Source organism: Ambystoma mexicanum, chromosome 2p (assembly GCF_040938575.1).
Source record: "Ambystoma mexicanum isolate Mex_15411 chromosome 2p, UKY_AmexF1_1, whole genome shotgun sequence".
NCBI classification, from domain to species: domain Eukaryota; kingdom Metazoa; phylum Chordata; class Amphibia; order Caudata; family Ambystomatidae; genus Ambystoma; species Ambystoma mexicanum.
Genome location: NC_090923.1, coordinates 963375473 through 963394411, shown reverse-complemented (window position 1 = coordinate 963394411; position 18939 = coordinate 963375473). Strand labels below are relative to the sequence as shown.

At 47.5% G+C, this 18939-nt stretch overlaps 1 protein-coding gene across 1 annotated transcript in view; it reads right to left on the bottom strand.

Moving 5' to 3' along the window:
- ANTXR2 (ANTXR cell adhesion molecule 2) overlaps nucleotides 1-18939 on the bottom strand; it is a 491546-nt gene that overhangs the window by 123767 nt on the left and 348840 nt on the right. Inside the window, exon 14 of the mRNA XM_069644750.1 lies at nucleotides 14696-14791. Within this exon, the coding sequence (XP_069500851.1) occupies nucleotides 14696-14791 (96 nt within the window). The remainder of the gene's footprint in view (nucleotides 1-14695; nucleotides 14792-18939) is intronic.

The window sequence follows — 18939 nt, the reverse complement described above, 5'->3', positions numbered from 1 at the left end:
TCTGGAGTCTGGAGCAAGGAAGATGTAGAGTTCAGCAGCAGGGTGATCCGCCAGTATCACGATACTGAGTGAATCTGTCTGTTTTTCTGAGTGGTGAGCTGTCTCTATTTATGCTATGATAAAGGGGGTGTGTGGGTTGGTTTAGCCTAAACTCACCCCTTTGACAGGTGATTGGTCCGAGTTTCCTCTCTGCCTTGATAGGAGGAGAGAAACAGCGTGTCACCTTTATGGCGTGAGTTTATGAGGCTGAGAATCCCCCTCTAGCCCCTTGAACACAAAATCTACTTTTGGCACAATGACAATGCATTACTTACCGTAAAAGCATTTCTGATGGTTGTATCTGCTTAGGTTCACATGCTGTGCATAGGTCCGACATCCAGTGGTCACTGCGGAGTATTGCATTTTGTTTTTTGTAGTCGAAAAGGGGACGTCGACAAGGCGTGTCTGTAACACTATCCCTATAGTGACGTGCGTTGTACCCACAATCCCTCACGCGTCGAGGTCCCTCTGTTTGTATTTTTTCTGCCCTGAGGGAGCCTTCTATACGTGAGTGAGTACAGAAAAGAGAGAGATGTAGAAAGATGTCTAGGTTCCTTCCATCCGAGCGGGGAGGAAGGGTGGGCGCATGTGAATCTAAGCAGATACAACCATCAGAAATGCTTTTACGGTAAGTAATGCATTGTCTTCTGATGTTTGTTAATCTGCTTAGAATCACATGCTGTGCATAGACTAGCAAGCAGTACCCGGAGTTGGCGGTGGGTTATGAGAAGGAACAGTAGAGAAAAGATGTCTTAATACTGCCTGTCCCACCTGGGAGTCAGATCTAGAGTGTGCGTCTAAACAGTAGTGTTTTCTAAAGGTGTGCACCGAACTCCAGGTTGCCGCCTTGCAGATGGACACAAGGGGAACATTTGGAATGAAAGCTATGGATGCCCCCATGCCTCGAGTAGAATGTGCTCTTGGCTTGAAAGGTAGTTCTCTCTTAGCAAGAGTGTAACAGAGAGTGATGCATTGAACAATCCATCTAGATATAGTGGACTTTGAAACTGCATCTCCTTCTCTTCCTGCTGCCACCGAGACAAAGAACTCATTAGTCTTTCTCAGTGGTCTGGTTCTTTCCATGTAAAACATGACAGCTCTGCGCACATCGAGTGTATGCAGACTTTTTTCTCCCAGATTGGAAGGGTTTTGAAAGAACGTTGGTAGTTCTATTGACTGGTTCACATGGAATTTCGAGATGAATTTCGGTGCAAACCTTGGGTGTGTGCGTAGAACCACCTTGTCTTTGTGAACTGTTACCAAGGGGTCTAGAACTGAAAGAGCCTGTAGTTCACTTACTCTTCTAATGGAGGTGATAGCTATTAGGAAAGCAGTCTTAAGAGTAAGGTGCTTAAGAGTTGCCTTGTGCATGGGTTCAAAGGGCGGGCCCATGAGTCTGGTAAGTACCACATTTAGGTCCCATCCGGGAGCTGGGTTAGCTATCGGAGGGTGTATTCTCTTTACCCCCTCCATGAAGGGCTTTGATGAATGGGATTTTCCACCACGACACTTTAAGTTGGGAAGTGGTGTATGCAGAAAGTGCCGCTAGGTGGACTTTAATAGAATTGAGCACCAGACCTGAGTCCAATAGGTGGGTCAAGTACAGAACAATTTGTGTGGGTGAGCAGTCAACCGGGTTGATGCTTTTCCCTCTACACCAGATGACAAATCTTTTCCACTTACTAGAATAACTGTGACGAGTGTTAGGCTTTCTAGCTTCCCTGAGGATGTCCATGCATCTCTGCGGGAGTTCTAGATGTCCAAACTCTATGATCTCAGGAGCCAGGCTGCTAAGTTCATGTTCTGAGGGCATGGATGCAATGTCCTGCTCTTGTTCTGTGACAGCATGTTGTACGGGCAGGGAAGTTTCATTGGGGGAGATAGGGACATCTCCATCAAGTGAGCGAACCATGGCTGCCGGGCCCACATAGAGCCACTAGTATCATGGTGACTTGTTCCTGGTGCATCTTGTGCACAATCTTGTTGAGAAGGGGAGTCGGGGGAAAAGCGTAAACAAATCTCCCTGACCATGGAATTGACAGACTGTTCCCCTTGGACTGGTTCTGGGGGTATCTGGAGGCGTAACTTTGGCATTGTGAGTTCTCCAGAGTTGCGAACAAGTCTATTTCTGGGAATCCCCATTGTGTGAAGACGTCGAAAACGATGTCTTTTTGCAACCGCCATTCGTACTCTGAGGGCAGAGGGAAGTCTCTGCTGAGTTTGTCTGCTAGCAGATTGAGTTCCCCTGGTACATGTCATGACAGTAGGAACATGTTGTGTCTGAGAGCCCATTTCCATATATTCTGGGACAGCTTGGACAGTCCTGGAGAGTGGGTGCCCCCCTGCTTGTTGATGTAGTACATGGCTGTGGTGCTGTCCGTAAGGACCATCACTGTCTTTCCTTGTAGGTGTTCGTGGAAGGCTTTTAGTGCTTTGAACACCGCCAGTAGCTCCAGTAGGTTTATGTGCTTGGATGCTACGCTCGGAGTCCACACTCTGTGAGCAGTCTGATAGGATAGGTGAGCCCCCCATCCTGTGAGGGATGTGTCTATGGTTAGAGTGGCTTCCACTGTGGGTGTGGCAAAAGGTTTCCCTATTACCAGGTTTTCGTTTGTCCACCACCGTAGCGAGAGAACCAAGGCCTGCAAGACCACCACTAGATCGTCCCATTGTCCGCTGGCCTGACACCACTGGCTGTTGAGCCACTCTTGCATTGGGCGCATGCTTTGCGCCCCATCACCTCTCGACCTGGCACATATTGGGGGATCTGAAACAGCATGTTTTGGACCCTCTCGTTGGAGGGGAAGACGAGGCCATCCTTTGTTCTAATTAGAGCCCCTAGGAATTGTTTGACTTGGCTGGGGTCTAAGCTGGACTTCTTCTCGTTGATGGAGAAGCCCAGTTGGAACAAAAGGTCTACAGTCTTTTGGGCGTTTGAGAAGCATGTCTCGTAAGAATCCCCTGTTACGAGCCAGTCGTCGAGGTAAGGGTATACTGGGATGGATAACCTGCGCAGGTGGGCCGCTTCCACTGCCAGTACTTTCGTGAATACCCTTGGTGCAGATGCTATGCCGAAGGGTAGCACTCTGAACTGGTAGTGTTTGCCCTCTATCATGAACCTGAGGCATTTTCTGTGCGCTGGCAACATTAAAATATGAAAGTATGCATCTTTCATGTCCAGTGTTGTCATGTAAACTCCCTGTGATAGCAGTGGGATCACTTCCTGTAAGGTCACCATACGAACCTTTTGGGGTTTGACAAACTTGTTCGCTGGGCGCAGATCTAATACAGGGCGCATGGTTAGATCCTTTTTGGGTACAAGGAAGTACACTGAATAAATACCTTCCGTTACCTGAGATAGAGGCACGACCTCTATAGCTCCTTTTTCCAGTAGCTGGTCCACTTCTTGGAGAAGGATGGCGAGGTGTTCTGGTATCATGCATCGTCCCCTCGGGGGTCTGTTTGTTGGGGAACTGTTGAACTCTATACAGTAGCCGCGGGCTACGGTGGATAGTACCCAGCGGTCTGATGTTATTCCCTCCCATGCTGGAAGAAAGGATGTTAACCGGCCCCCGACCGGCGATGCATGGGAGGGGATCTGAATCTTCGCGTCACTTGGTGTTGTTGGTGGCTTGGGAGCCTCTCGGGGTGGAACCCCGGCCTCTCCCCTTGCCACGGCGTTGACCTCTCTGATTGTACTGGCCACTATTACCTTAGTAGTTGTTGGCAGAATACTGTTGTTGCTGATTTTGTTGCTGGCGTTGGCCACGAAAAAAGCACTTGTTAGCAAATCCCCGCCTTTTAGGGGGCTTTGAGATTTGGTCCAAGGTCTTTATGGTGTCAAATTCTTTTTTCGCATTCTCCGGAGCGTCGTCAACTGCCTTTCCAAAGAGGTTAGACTCTTCAATGGGCTTATTAATGAGGGACGCTTGCGTTTCTGCCTTAAACCCGGAATTGCGAAGCCAGACGTGACGCTTCAGCAAAATTCCCTGTACCAAAGTACGGACAGCCGTCTCTGCTGCATCGAGGGTATTCTTAACGATGCTTTGGTTGACCAGAAAGCCTTCATTAATTGTAGCCAATAATCGTGTTTTTAGGGGTTCAGAGGCCTCTTCGATGTCCTGCTTAAGCTTTCCCCATTGAGCAGCAGCGTAGCTTGCCAATAATGTATTATTATTGGCAATTCTAGTTGAGAATGCTGCAGAGGTGGTGATTCTCTTGGCCAGGGCATAAAGCTTCTTCTCCTCTTTATCTGGGGGTGCCCCGCTGGTAGACAGTGGGACCCCAGCCCTCTTCCTAGTGTTGGTCACCACTAAGGAGTCCGGGATTGAATGACCCCTAATATATAGTGGGTCTGACTGAGAGGGTGAGAACAATTTCTCAATTCTCGGATTGACCCCTCTCACCAGTGCCGGAGTGGACAGTGAGGGGGTAATACGTCTTTTAACTGAGGCGAGGATGGGAATTGTTTGGCTAGTGGGAGTTTTTTCCTTGATAATCCTTTCCACGAATTAAGTATCTGGGGTGACCTCCCCAGTTTCGAGTTCGAAATGTGCTGCTGCCTTCTTCAGTAGCGCATTGAAGGTGGGCTGATCATCAACAGGCGGAGGGTTCCTGACTGGTGTAGTTTCAGTAGACCTGATGACTATACTGTCTGTGTCTGTAGACCTAGCTGGTGACTGCCAGGGATTTGGGTCACCCTCGCCTGTGTCCTCCTCGTACCCCTCTTCACCTATGTTAGTGTCCTCATGAAACCCTTCTTCTTCTTGTTGGTCTTCATCATTAATGAAATCATCTTCATGCTGGAAGTGAGTGTCCTCCTCAGTGAGGTCGTAAGAGTCCATGTCTTCCTGTATGGGGTTATAGAACCTTGGGTATTTAACCCTTGGACTCTCCTGGGGTGCCTCCCTTGGTCTCTTGGGTGCCCTATTTTCTGGGATGGCCATGAACCTGTCTATTTTATCCATACAGGACTGGAACTTCTCTAAGGTCCACTGAAGTAGGCCAGAGCGGTCTGGGAATGAAAAAGGATTTTCTTCTCCCTGTAGTTGCCTGGTTCTGTCCCATAACGTCGAAGAAAGCGAACCTTCGCCTTCTGAGAAGCCTTCTCGCAGGCTTGGGCTTTCCGTTGACGGCGGGAGCTGTCCTGACCTGTTTTCCTGCGCCTTCGGCGTTTCTTTGGCCTTGTGCACGGTTTTCGGCGTATCGCTTGCCGTCCGTCTCTGGCCGTCTTTAGTGGATATACGCGAGAGGCTTTCGGTGATCATTCTCTCTGCCGAGGGATCGGTCGCCGTCGCGCTAGGTAACGTCGAGTCTTTACTGGCAACGTGAGCACTCTTACGAGGCGCATCGCCGGAGGATTTGGTGTTAGCTCCCTTATCTTTAGAATGCCCGGACGCCTATCCCGGAAGCGGTGGCGGGGAGGGCTGACGACCCTTACGGTCGGTGGAAGACGCCTGTGGACCCGACGTCCCCGTTGGCGCTATGGCTGCCTTCGTCTTCGACGAATGCTTGCCGGGGGGTATGTGTTTTTGAGCTTTTTTGTGTGCGTCCTTGTCGCCGGGGTGTTCATCTCCATAAACTGGGCGTGAGCCGGGCTTGTCGGGGCTGGGGACGGATGACGAGGTCTACAACCTCCGTTACGGGGGCCGTGTAATCACTGTCCTCATCACATTCGGCGGCGGCAGCAGCGGGCGAGGAGTCAGACCTAGACATGGCGTAGGCCGCCCACCTTTTGACCCTGCGGTCCTTTAACGTTTTGGGCTTCAGTCATTTGCAGGCCGCACAGCCGTCCTCCTTGTGATCGAGGGGCAAGCAACGGTTGCACCGTTTGTGCTTGTCTTTGCATGTATATTTACCCTTGCAAAGCAGGCAAAACCTAAAGGGCGTCCTCTCCATAGCTGAGGGCCAGAAGTGTGGTTACGACTTCGGAAGAGAGGGAGGGGAAAGAGAAAGGCATTCTCAAAGAGAAAAGAAAGACACACAATCCCTCAAAACCCCGTAGCTGTGGGATCTTATGTCTGCTTTTCACAGGAGTTTGCCCTTTTCATCAGGAACACAATGTCCAATTTATCAGCAAATTTCTACAAGTGTGCGCTTATAACATGGGCATAAGTGTATAAAGGTTCATGCTTCTAGCAGAAATACATTTTGTGTAAAATCACATTTCCTGCCGTTTCCTTCCAGAACATGTCACACAATTTTGCCGCCTCTTGAAACGTGCAGCCAAAATTTAGATTCACAACTCTTACTGTTGTATTTTTGACAATTTTAAGTGGCAAGTTATAAGTCTTTAAACAAAAAGTTCTTTGTGAATGTTTAGCCCCCGATGGTTGTTTGGGTCTGCCTCTTTTTGTCTCCCTTCAGTCCAGGAGCAGTCTCCTCCCTGTTGGCTCTTGGCAGAGGTCATTTACGACTGTCCTCACACCTCGCATTTCCTGCTTTGCAGCTTGTCATTGTTTCCTTCCCCACTGCAGACCAGGTTCTTCCCAAACCCTATAATTACCACTTTGGTGTGATTTCCTGCTGGGGAACAGGCCTTTTCTCTGTGAGCAAAGCTGTTATTCCAGTTTGGTAGCTTTAGCCAAGCTTATTTTAATTGTTACTTCTGTTGAATTTTCCCTTAGCATAAAACAAACTAGTTGGATCAAATCAAACCCTGGATCAAAACAATTACAATATGGGTTACTCTCAATAACAGGCCTCTTAGATTTCAAAAATTTGATTTCAGTTTATACATGTTTAAAGTTTAATCAGGCAGGCTGCCATTCAGGCTGCCTAGGGTACTGCACCCAGATTTTTTTGACAGATTCCACAGTCAGGCCACTTTTGCTGTGGAAATCCCTTTATGCCTTCAGCTTTTGAGGACCCTGCAAGTTCACAATGATTTCTTAAACTAAATGAATTGTAGCAGCCAGCAAGAATTTTGGATGTTTGAGGGTTTTTTGTACCGGCATTGTGCAGTTTCAGCAACAAAGAAAAAAGGGATTTAATCAAGATTTGGGGTTTCCTTTAGCAAGGCACTGCTTTTTCCTTCTGTACTCCATTTTCACATGTTGTGGAGCCCAGTGACATATTTCAGGAGGGAGATCTCTGTTCCACCACTGACAACATGCATGGCAGATTGGGCAGCCATCTTTTTGTGCTTTGCAAAGCGCGATTTTCAGAGGTTTTAGCGTGCACAAGGGTTTTGCAGCCATTTTGATGTTTCTGGCAACATCATAATAGTGCTGCAGCATAGCAGAGCAAAAGTTGGTTACAACATCCCACAGAGGCCCGGGGTGGCCTTCCAAGGCCGTACAGTCCATGGCAATGGTCTCTTTCCTCGGCGTTGTGTTACGGCAGTCGATGAAAGGATAGAAAGAAAAACTATGCTAATTATACAAAGTCAATGGCTTATCGCCGAAATGAACTCCGCTATACGCGTCTGTCTAGCATGGCAGAAAAAACCAATATGAGAGACCTCGATAAGTGATAGATCATGGGTACAGTTGACGTCACACTAGGGATAGTATTACTGGCATGCCCTGTTGACATCCCTTTCTGTAATACTCTGCAGCTTCCACTAGATGTCGGCCTATGCACAGCATGTGATCTAAGCAGATTCCACAAGCCTCTGAAATATTTGACATGCATTACTTACCGTAAAAGCATTTCTGATGGTTGTATCTGCTTAGATTCACATGCTGTGCATAGTCCGACATCCAGTGGTCAGTGGTCACTGCGGAGTATTGCATTTTGTTTTACACAGTCGAAAAGGGGACGTCGACATAGGCGTGTCTGTAATAATATCCCTATAGTGACGTGTTGTGTACCCAAAATCCCTCACGCGTCGAGGTCCCTCTGTTTGTATTTTTTCTGCCTTGAGGGAGCTTTATTACTATGTGAGTACAGAAAAGAGAGAAAGTAATAAGACGTCTATGTGGGCGCATGTGAATCTAAGCAGATACAACCATCAGAAATGCTTTTACGGTAAGTAATGCGTGTCTTCTGATGTTTGTTAATCTGCTTAAAATCACATGCTGTGCATAGACTAGCGAGCAGTACCAGAGTTGGAGGTGGGTTGTGAGAAGGAACAGTAGAGAAAAGATGTCTTAAACTGCTTGTCCCACCTGGGAATCAGATCTAGAATGGGCATCTAGACAATAGTGTTTTGTAAAGGTGTGTACAGAACTCCAGGTTGCCGCCTTGCAAATGGACTCAAGGGGAACATTTGCAATGAATGCTATGGATGCCCCAGTGCCTTGAAGGGAAGTTCTCTCTTATCAAGAGTGTAACAGAGAGTGATGCATTGGACAATCCATCTAGATATAGTGGATTTGGAAACTGCATCTCCTTCTCTTCCTGCCGCCACTGAGACAAAGAACTGATTAGTATTTCTCAGTGGTCTAGTTCTTTCCATATAAAACATGACCTCTCTGCGCACATCAATTGTGTGCAGGCTCTTTTCTCCCAAGTTTGATGGGTTTTGAAAGAACGTTGGTAGTTCTATAGACTGGTTGACATGGAATTTTGAAATGAATTTCGGTGCAAACCTAGGGTGCGTGCGGAGAACTACCTTATCCTTGTGAACTGTTACAAAGGGATCTAGTATAGAGAGCGCTTGTAGTTCACTTACTCTCCTAATGAAGGTGATAGCTATTAGGAAAGCAGTTTTAAGAGTGAGATTCTTAACGGTTGCTTTGTGCATGGGTCTGAAGGGGGAGCCCATTAGCCTGCTTAGTACAACATTCAGGTCCCATCCAGTAGCTAGGTTAGATATAGGAGGGTGAATTCTCTTCACTCCCTCCATGAAGGCTTTAATAACTGGAACTTTTCACCATGACACCTTATGTTGAAACGTAGTGTATGCGGAGAGTGCAGCTAGATGAATTTTAATAGAGTTAAAGACTAATCCTGAGTCTAACAAGTGAGTCAGGTATGAAACAATTTGTGTGGGAGAGCAGTCAACAGGGTTGATGCTTTTAGCCCTACACCAGATGACGAACCGTTTCCACTTGCTAGAGTAGCAGTAACGAGTGTTCGGTTTCCTTGCCTCTCTGAGAATGTCCATGCATCTCTGTGGGAGCTGCAAATGTCCAAATTCTATGACCTCAGGAGCCAGGCTGCCAAGTTCAGGGTCTGTGGGCATGGGTGCAGCATTTGGCCCCTGTCCTGTGACAGCATGTTGTACAGGCAGGGCAGTTTCACTGGCGAAGACAGTGACATCTCCATTAGATGAGCGAACCAGAGTTGTCGGGCCCACATGGGGGCTACTAGTATTATGGTAACTGGTTCCTGGTGCATCTTGTGCACCATCTTGTTGAGAAGGGGAGTCGGGGGAAAAGCGTTGGCAAATTTCCCTGACCATGTTATCCAGAGACTGTTCCCCTTGGAGTGGTTCTGGGGGTACCTGGGGGCGTAATCTTAGCATTGGGTGTTCTCCAGAGTTGTAAAAAGATCTATCTCTGGGAAGCCCCATTCTGCAAAAACATTGGAGACGATTTATTCTTGTAATCGCCATTCATACTCTGCGGGCAGAGGAAAGTCTCTGCTGAGTTCGTCTGCCAGAAGATTGAGTTCCCCTGGTACATGTTGAGATAACAGGAACATTTTGTGTCTGAGAGCCCACTTCCAGGTGTTCTGGGACAGCTTGGATAGTCCTGGAGAGTGAGTGCCCCCTTGCTTGTTCAGGTAGTACATGGCTTTGGTGCTGTCTATGAGGACCAGCACTGTTTTCCCTTGTAGGTGTGTCTGGAAAGCCTTCAGTGCTTTAAAGACCGCCAGCAGCTCCAGCAAGTTTATGTGTTTGGATGCCACACTTGGGAGTCCAAACTCTGTGTGCAGTCTGATGGGATAGGTGAGCTCCCCATCCTGTGAGGGATGCGTCTGTGGTTAGAGTGGCTTCCACTGGGGGGGTGGCAAATGGTTTCCCCAATACGAGGTTTTCCTTCGACCACCATTGCAGCGAGAGAACCAAAGCCTGCGATACCACCACTAGATCGTCCCATTGTCCACTGGCCTGACACCACTGGCTGTTGAGCCACTCTTCTTTGGATGCATGCGCAGGCACGCGTGAGGTACCAAATAAATACATGACGCCATCGTTCCTAGCAATCGCATGGCTTTGCGTACCGTCACCTCTCGACCGGCTACATATTGAGGGATCTGAAACAGCATGTTTTGGACCCTCTCGACGGAGGGGAAGACGAGGCCGTCCTTTGTTCAAATTAGAGCCCCTAGGAATTGCTTGATTTGGCTGGGGTCTAGACTGGACTTCTTTTCGTTGATGGAGAAGCCCAGGTGGAACAAAAAGTCTACAGACTTTTGGGTATTTGAGAAGCATGTTTCGTAAGAATCCCCTGTAATGAGCCAATCATCGAGGTAAGGGTAGACCGGAATGGATAACCTGCGTAGGTGGGCCGCTGCCACTGCCAATACCTTTGTGAATGCCCTTGGCGCTGAAGTTATGCCGAAGGGTAGCACCTTGAACTGATAGTGTTTGCCTTCTATCATGAACCTGAGGTATTTTCTGTACGCTGGCAACATTGAAATATGAAAGTATGCATCTTTCATGTCCAGTGTTGTCATGTAATCCCCCTGTGTGAGCAAGGAAATTACTTCCTGCAAAGTCACCATACAAAATTTTTAAGGTTTTACAAATTTGTTCGCTGGGCGAAGATCTAGTACAGGGTGCATGGTTAAATCCTTTTTGGGTACAAGGAAGTACACTGAATAAATACCCTCTGTTACCTGTGATAGAGGCACAACCTCTATTGCTCCTTTTTCTAGCAGCAGTTCGACTTCTTGAAGAAGGATGGCGAGGTTCTCCGGTGATAGGCATCTTCCCCTTGGGGGTCTGAATGTAGGGCACCAACTGAATTTGATGCAGTAACCGCGGCCTATAGTTGACAATACCCAGCGGTCTGTGGTAATTCCCTCCCAATTCCCTCCCATGCTTGTAGAAATGATGTTAACCAGCCCCCGACCGGAGATGCATGGGAGGGGACCAGAACCTTTGGGTCATTTGGTGTTGGCAGCTGGGGAGCCTCTAGGAGTGGGGCCCCAACCTCTTCCCTTGCCACAACGTTGTCCTCTCTTAGCATATTGTCCACTGATTCCCTGAGTGGAGGACAAGTTGCCTGCTAAGGAGTATTTTTGTTGTTGTTTTTGGTTTTGACGTTGGCCACGAAAAAAGCATCTGTTGCCATACCCTCTCTTATTAGAAGGTCTTGTGATCTGGCCCAGAGTTTTTAGGGTTTAAAATTTCTTCTTAGCTGTCTCCAGTGCGTCGTCCACCGCCTTACCAAACAGGTTTGAGTCCTCGATCGGTTTGTTTGTGAGGGACGCCTGGGTTTCTGGCTTAAAACCTGAGTTCCTGAGCCAAACATGACGCTTGAGAAGTGTCCCCTGGACTAGTGACCGACCAGCCGTCTCCGCAGCATCAAGTGTGTTTTTAACAATGCTCTGGTTAACCTGAGTACCTTCTGTCACAATGGCTAACAAACGGGTTTGTAAGGGCTCAGGACCTTCTTCCAGTCCTTTGCGCAATTTCCCCCTTTGGGCATCAGCATAGCTTGCCAGCAAAGTATTGTTATTGGCAATCCGCGTGGAGAAAGCTGCTGAGGATGTCATCCTTTTTTCCAAGGCATAAAGCTTCTTTCCCTCCTTGTCTGGGGGTGCTTTGCTAGTAGATAGCGGAACCCCTGACCTCTTCCTTGTGGTCGTTACTACCAAGGAATCAGGTATGGAGTGACCCCTTTTATATAAGGGATCTGACGGCGAGGGGCTAAAAAGCTTCTCAATTCTTTGGTTGACTGCTCTAACCAATGCAGATGTGGATAGAGGTGGAATGAGGCGTCTCTTGACTGAGACAAGAAGGGGAATGGCCTGACTAGTAGGTTGTTTCTCCTTAATTATTTTGTCTGGAGTAATCTCCCCTGTGTCAATTTCAAAATGTGCTGCTGTTTTTCGTAGCAGTGAATTGAAAGTTCGGTTTGAGGAGAGGACAGATCCAAAACGTCAGGGTCTGTTGACGCCTCTGGAGACTGTCAGGGCTGTGAGACACCTATGTCTGGGTCTTCTTCGAAGCCACTTCCACCTATGTCTGGGTATTCTTCAACGCCCTCTACAGGGTCTCGTAGATCCTCAGTATTGAGGAACTCTTCATCTTCATGAAAATGTGGCTCCTCTTCGGTGAGGTCGTATGTATCCATATCCTCTTGAAGTGGGTTAAAGAATCTTGGATATTTGGCCCTATGGTCTTCATAAGGTATATCTCTAGGCCTTTCGGGTGTAATGTGTTCAGGGATGGACATAAACCTATCTAGTTTGTCCATACATGATTGAAATCCTTCCATAGTCCACTGGGAACCCCCTGAACAGTCTAGTGGCGGAAAGGTATGCTCCTCCGCCTCTAGGCGTCGAGATCTCTCCTGTAGCGTGGAGGATAAACCCCCTTTGCCCTCTGAAGAAACCTTCTCATGGGCCGGACACTGGGGAAGTGACTCTATGTCTTCCTTTCGACGTGGGAGGAGGTTCTGGCGTACCTTCCCTAGGTTTCAGCGTCTCTCTGGCCTTGTGAGCGGGAGTCGGCGACTCTTTTGCCGTCCGTCTGTGAGCGTCAGTGGAGACTATATGAGCCAAGCTTTCGACGACTAGTTTGTCCGTCGAGGGCTGGTCATGAACAGTCTTCGGCGGTGCCGAACCTTTTCGCCGACGGTCGCTCTCTTACGAGGAGTCTCGTCTGATGTTTTGGTGATAGCGCCCTTAGTTGCGGACGGCCCAGTCGCCAGTCGCGCATGCGGTTGCAGGGCGGGCTGGTGACCCTTACGATCGGCGGAGGCTGCCGATAGATTCGGTGACTCCGTTGGCGCTGGGGCCTTTTTCGACTTTGTCGTGGGTTGTGTGTTTAGTTTTTACCTTTTCATGTGCGTCAGCGTCGCCCGGGTGTACATCCCCACAAGTAGCGCATAAGCCAAACTTGCCGGGGCTGGGGACAGACGCGTAGGAGTGGGAGCTCTCTTTAGAGAGGTCGACAACCTCCGTTACGGAGGTAGCGTTATCACTGTCCCCCTCGTCACATTCGGCGGCGGCTGCAGGTGAGGAATCAGCTTTCGACATAGCGTAGACTGCCCACCTCTTGACCCTGCGGTCCTTCAAAGTTTTTGGACGAAGGAGTTTACAGGCCGCACAGCTGGCCTCGTTGTGGTCGAGGGGTAAGCAGCGGTTACACCGCTTATGCTTATCTTTCCACGTGAATTTGCCGTTAAAACGAGGGCAAAATCTTAAAGGAGTCCTCTCCATAGCTGAGGATGCAATAATAAGTGATAACGTCCCCGAAGGAAAGGGGGGGGAACAGAAAGGCATTCTAAAAGGATAAAGAAATGTTCCAACAACCCCCACTCTCCCTACTGTGTAGGCCGGCGAGGCCGGGCCACGTGTTCGGCAGCGCCGATAGGATCGCCTCTGTCGAAACCACCACCGTCGAAGATCTTGCCTGGGCGGGGAAGTTGCGTAGCCATCGCTCGGCGTGAAAGTTGCTTAGCCATCGAGAGAGGGCTGGAGGCGTTTGGATTTAACGATAACTGATAACTGATAACTGACAAAAAACGACCAAGGGTTGAATAAATGGTAATGGCAATGTCTCTTACGAGCTCCGCATAAGGCGACCAGTATCTGGGCGGAAAAAAACAATCTGAGGGACCTCGACTCGTGAGTGATTTTGGGTACACTACACGTCACTATAGGGATAGTATTACAGACTAGTATTACAGACACGCCTATGTCGACGTCCCCTTTTTGACTATGAAAAACAAAATGCAATACTCTGCAGTGACCACTGGATGCCGGACTATGCACAGCATGTGATTATAAGCAGATTAACAAACATCAGAAATATATATATTCTGGTATTTTAGCCATCTCTGGATACATTTTGAAAGGTTTCCACATTACTACCCTGGTTTGGTCTTCTGATCCACTTAAACCGTACTACTGGGCTATGTTTCCTTCCAGGAAAAACACACAACTTTTATACTTTGCCAGTAGTCCCCTACCCCTGCTCCTTTTCAGTCTGTGTGCATAAGTTGTTTTATGCACAATTCTGTTTTTTAAGCATCAAAAGGCTTTTTATATATTGTGATTGTGAGCTTTGCTACATCTTTAAACAAAACATAACAAGGCTCCCTCTATCTCCAAGCCTGCTCATTATGTGGGGATAGAAGAACACTTCCTTCAGTTTGACAGATGCCCAAAATGACCAAAAACAACAATTGTACCTTTGCGTTAGAAGTAATAACATGTAACTTTTAGCTTTGTGCACTTCTGCCATTTTGGTGGCCTCGTGGTGTGTGCTTATGCAAAACATTAGGAGAATGGTAGTGGGTTAGGAGTGCAGGTGCAAAACCTTTGCTGCTGATGAGAGGAGGCCGGAGGTACCAGTCTTGAGAACTTGTATGATTCTCTGTGGTTTGTAGTGGTAACAATTGGCCATGTTTTTTTTCCTGAGGGAAATGCTGAGTGCTAAAATGGCATAACATTATGCATAGAGGAAATAATACTTAGTAATTGGTGTGCAGTCTAACAACTAATTAATTGGATTACCAACATGCATGCAACTGTTATTTATTTTTCGGCGCACATGCATCCATCAAAGATTCGGGTAAAACGTACTGACCTCCATCCTTTTAATGCCTCCTACTCCTCGGCCACCATAATAGGATGCATCGACCGTTGGCCATTTCTTGGGAGGTAATACTTCTTCTTCAGGTTCCTTTGCAGAGAAAGATAAACAATTATTTGTCATTTTGAGGGTGCATATCTTGTGACAGGTCTTCAATGTCATGGGGAAGAAAAATGCCTCCAACCAATAGTGCTTTGCAACAAAAAAGAGACAGCCTCCTACGATGTAGATTAGTATGGCTGCAATTACATCCTTATTCATTCTCCATGAGACAGGTGCAATGACAACAAACTGACCAAGTACATCCTGTTCTTGGGTCATGGAACAACCATGTCCAAGCCCGACGAACTAAACATGTAATTACCCTGGTGCTAGTCTGGGCAGCTGGTTCTATTTAATCTTGCAATATTTACTTTCATTCTGTTCATCAGCCATGTGGACACCTGAATGGCTTTCATGATTTCTTATAAGGCAGTCCATTGCCAAAAATCATTTTGAGACTAAGTGTCAGTGTTCTGCATGCAGTGATTAATGTTGTACTATTTTTTTTAATGGCATTCATCAACCGGTATATATATCAGGAAATATGAGCCAATCTACAATGTAGCATAGACGTTTTAACCATACATACCATGAAGGCTATTGCAGAAGATGTGCACAGAAAACCTTTGCGGCTTGCAGAAGGTGGACCCCTTAGACAAGTCTTCAGTAAGGGCCAGAGCAAGTGGCTCCTCCTTGGGAGGGTTGATTAAGCAAGCCTGTTTACAGTCAGACGAAAAAGCCTCTAATCAACATGGGATTTATTGTTAAGATCGACTCCCTTATAGTGAGCCCATATGGTCTACTGTCAGAGGCCCCAAAAGATGTGTGCCCCCCCGCACCCTAGTTAGGCACTTCTGAATACAGCTAGCCCATGACATAAAGAAGACAAAGTAGTACAGGATTTCATTTTCGTTCTGCTAGGCCAAGATGGACGTTCAAGTGGAAGACCACTGTATAAGTTGTACTAATTGCTAAATGCCTTGCAAAGCATTGAAAAAATCCCTATACTGGGTGTTTCTTTGAGAAGGTAAGGATTGACATTGTTAGTCCCTTGACCCTGCTGCTCCCTCAGGAAACAGGTTTCCCCTAGTGTTAGTTGACAAAGCCACTAACGGGCTGATTCTGAGGTGCGTGCAAAATGTAAGAAAGTGTTCCACCGTAAAGGACCCCCATCACTCAAACCCACGAGAGAACTTGATTAGGACTTATTGGGTATTACACAAACTGCATGGCCAACAAAGGAAATATAACAGCCCCTGTTACTGCCATTACATGTCCAAAGCACCATAGAAAGGTAGTTTGGAGTGAAGAATGTCAAAAGGACGTTCAGGGATTGAAGCTTATCCTTTGTCAAGCTCTTTTTCTGAGGACCCCTGATTACGAGAGACCGTGTGATGTCCAAACCGATGCTTCAGATTCAGGTAGAAGTGCAGTCTTGTCTGAGCTGGAAGAGAAGGTTATGGAGCACCCGGTATGTTTAATCAGAAATCAGCTCAACTGTTGACAGCTGGGCTGAGGTGGATAAGAGTGGACAAACCGACTACTGTTTTACGATAGTGTGGTCACTCAGGAGGTTTCAGCTGTCAGGGTCTACCTTTGACATCCAGATTGACCACATGCCCCTCAACTGGCTGATGAAGATGAAAGCAGAGAAGTCTAAACCGCACAGATGGTTCCTTTAGCCTTCAGGATTTCCACTGCACCATGGGTGTGTACTATATGGCCCGTAGTTGTTTTGCACTTCCACTCCCATCAGCTCCATCCAGCTTAGTAAATGGTGAAGGATTATTGGAGTTGTACTCCAACATGTATGAAGTGTCGCATATTGAGAATCCAAGCCATAGAGCATAGACCGTGAACCAAACATTGCAATGCTCCTGGCCTGTCCTAAAAGTATAACCAAGCAGAAGATTAATTCAGGAGTGGATAAGCTGCACTGTCCTCAATTCTTTTTGCAACGTTGCAACTTCTTTCTCATTCCTTTGAATGGGACCCAGACATGTCTGATGACTGATTTTGTGATACTGCCCTAGCTATACTGAGTGAGGTATTTTTTTAGCCTCAATCACTATCTCGACTCATTTCACTGTGAGGGCAATATTTAATTCTTAAGGCTCCCAGTGCCGGGGCCTCCTGTCCCACATTCATTTTTTTCTGCTACTACCTCTCTTAAACATAGAAATTCTGAGGAACCCTGTTCCTGCTTATTTACCTTATGTACACTTAAGCAGTGAAGTCAAGCTAAGCTGATTCTCATTTTTTACATTCCTGTGCACCTTAAACATATTTGTACTACATGGCATCCCGTTGTCCACTATGTTCTTCAAAATGACTATGCACGTCCGTCGTTTAAGTACTGTCCTTTCAGCTCACTGGCTATGTGGGCCGTTTCCCTCCCGGGCAAGGTAGGAAATGTCCATATCAGGGGATGCTGTTTGGGCAGAGCCCAGGAAGAGACTTTGGATCTGGTTTTCACAGCTGCAGACATCCCCATAACACATCCAATCCAGAGTGATATCATGAATGCATCAGCTGCATCTGACGTGTTTATTCAGGATTGAACAGCCACTCATACATTGACTTTTACAAGACCTCTGATGATAAGGGTGCTGGAGTCTACCACAGCCCAGGTTTTGGTATATCCAGAGGGGATATGGAGTCACTCTGGGAGTCAACCACTGCAACCTGGGGTGCAAAGCACAATAGACCACAGAAGGGATGCTGGTAGCTGCTGCAACAAGAATTGTCAATGCCAGCTCTTGCACGGTGCAGCTGTACTTTTCTAACCAAGGGAGGCCTTGCAAGGTGTTTTAGTGATTTACGCTAGTGTGCACTCTGTGACAGGGTCAGCGTCAGGACCCTGTTAAGTGGGGAAAGCTAGGACCTTCCTCAACCGGAGGTCGAAGTCTCACTAGAACAAGAGCCAGCCCTGCCCCAGATATATGAAGTGGGATTTGGACAGTCTACGTCTTTTAAAATTACCCCCTTGTGCTATAGTGGTATCACTGTGTCTCCCAATGCCCCCCAGTACAATTGCTTGATCACAGTTCACTTTCTTTTATTTCAGAACCGCAGATCCCAGAACCCCCCTGAAAGCACCCATGAAAACCCCGGACCAGCACCAACCAGCCATATAGCACAACAGAAAACAAGCAGGAAACCCCTCAGAGAATGTTAAGAAAACTATGCTGGAATATGAGGAGGGGCCTCGAGTTTGTTTTTTAAAGCCTCTCACCTGGTTCCTGGTCAAAGGCAGGCATGGATTGGAGCAAGGTGTCAGGTCAGCGCTGCAGCCAATGGGAAGGGGAGAAAGGCACTGAACCACCAGCCCTATTTTATAAAAGCAGACTGCAGCAGAGAAAGACTGTGGGTTGTATGTGTGAGGTCATAGGAGGAGGAGGACTGAGACCTGGCGGAAGATGGACAGAGAAGGGGAGTGTTGGATAGTTGATGGCAGGTTTTAGCTAAGGTGAGGTATTTGTTAGAGGGAGTAGAACCAGTGGTTTTGTTGTGTAGTGCAGGAAGTGGGGAGGCAGTGTATAGCAGGTTTGTGAGAGAGGGAGATAGAGATATTGTGGGAAACAGGAGTTGAGGCGTGGGTTAGTATTAGTGTGAGTTAGTCAGCTCACTGAGCAGTACCACTGATAAGGGGTTACTGTCACCTGGACTGGGGCAGGAATCCCACAGCAAGTGAGAGAGAGGGATTGCCCTAATGCCGCTTCCTCAACCCCTTCCATCCAGTGCCTCTGTCCTGAGAAATTCTCACTGTTGGTTTAAGAATCAATCCTTCGTTGTATTTGCAGTAAAACCCTTGAAGATTCCCCAAAGACTGGATTATTTGGGGCATCTGTGACAACAACCAGTTCAGAGCCCAATACCTTGTTGGACAACCTCCTGGAGCTTTTGGAAACCATGGGCCTGAAGTTGATTCCTCTGTGCTTGGATATTGTGCTGCCTCCTGTGCATCTCCTTTGAGGAACTATGACGTTGTTCTGCTCTCCATCAGGAACACAGCCCTTGCTGGAGCAGAGGTCCTATGTCCTTCCTCATCATTGCCGGCTACCCTTGCTGGTTCACCAAGACCGTTTCTCCCGGCTGCTGTAAGGATCTTATTCTTACACCAAGCCTTACTGCACAGTTATGTTACCATTGAGTATATTTTTGCCTAACTTGATGGAAAACCTGCACTTCCAATA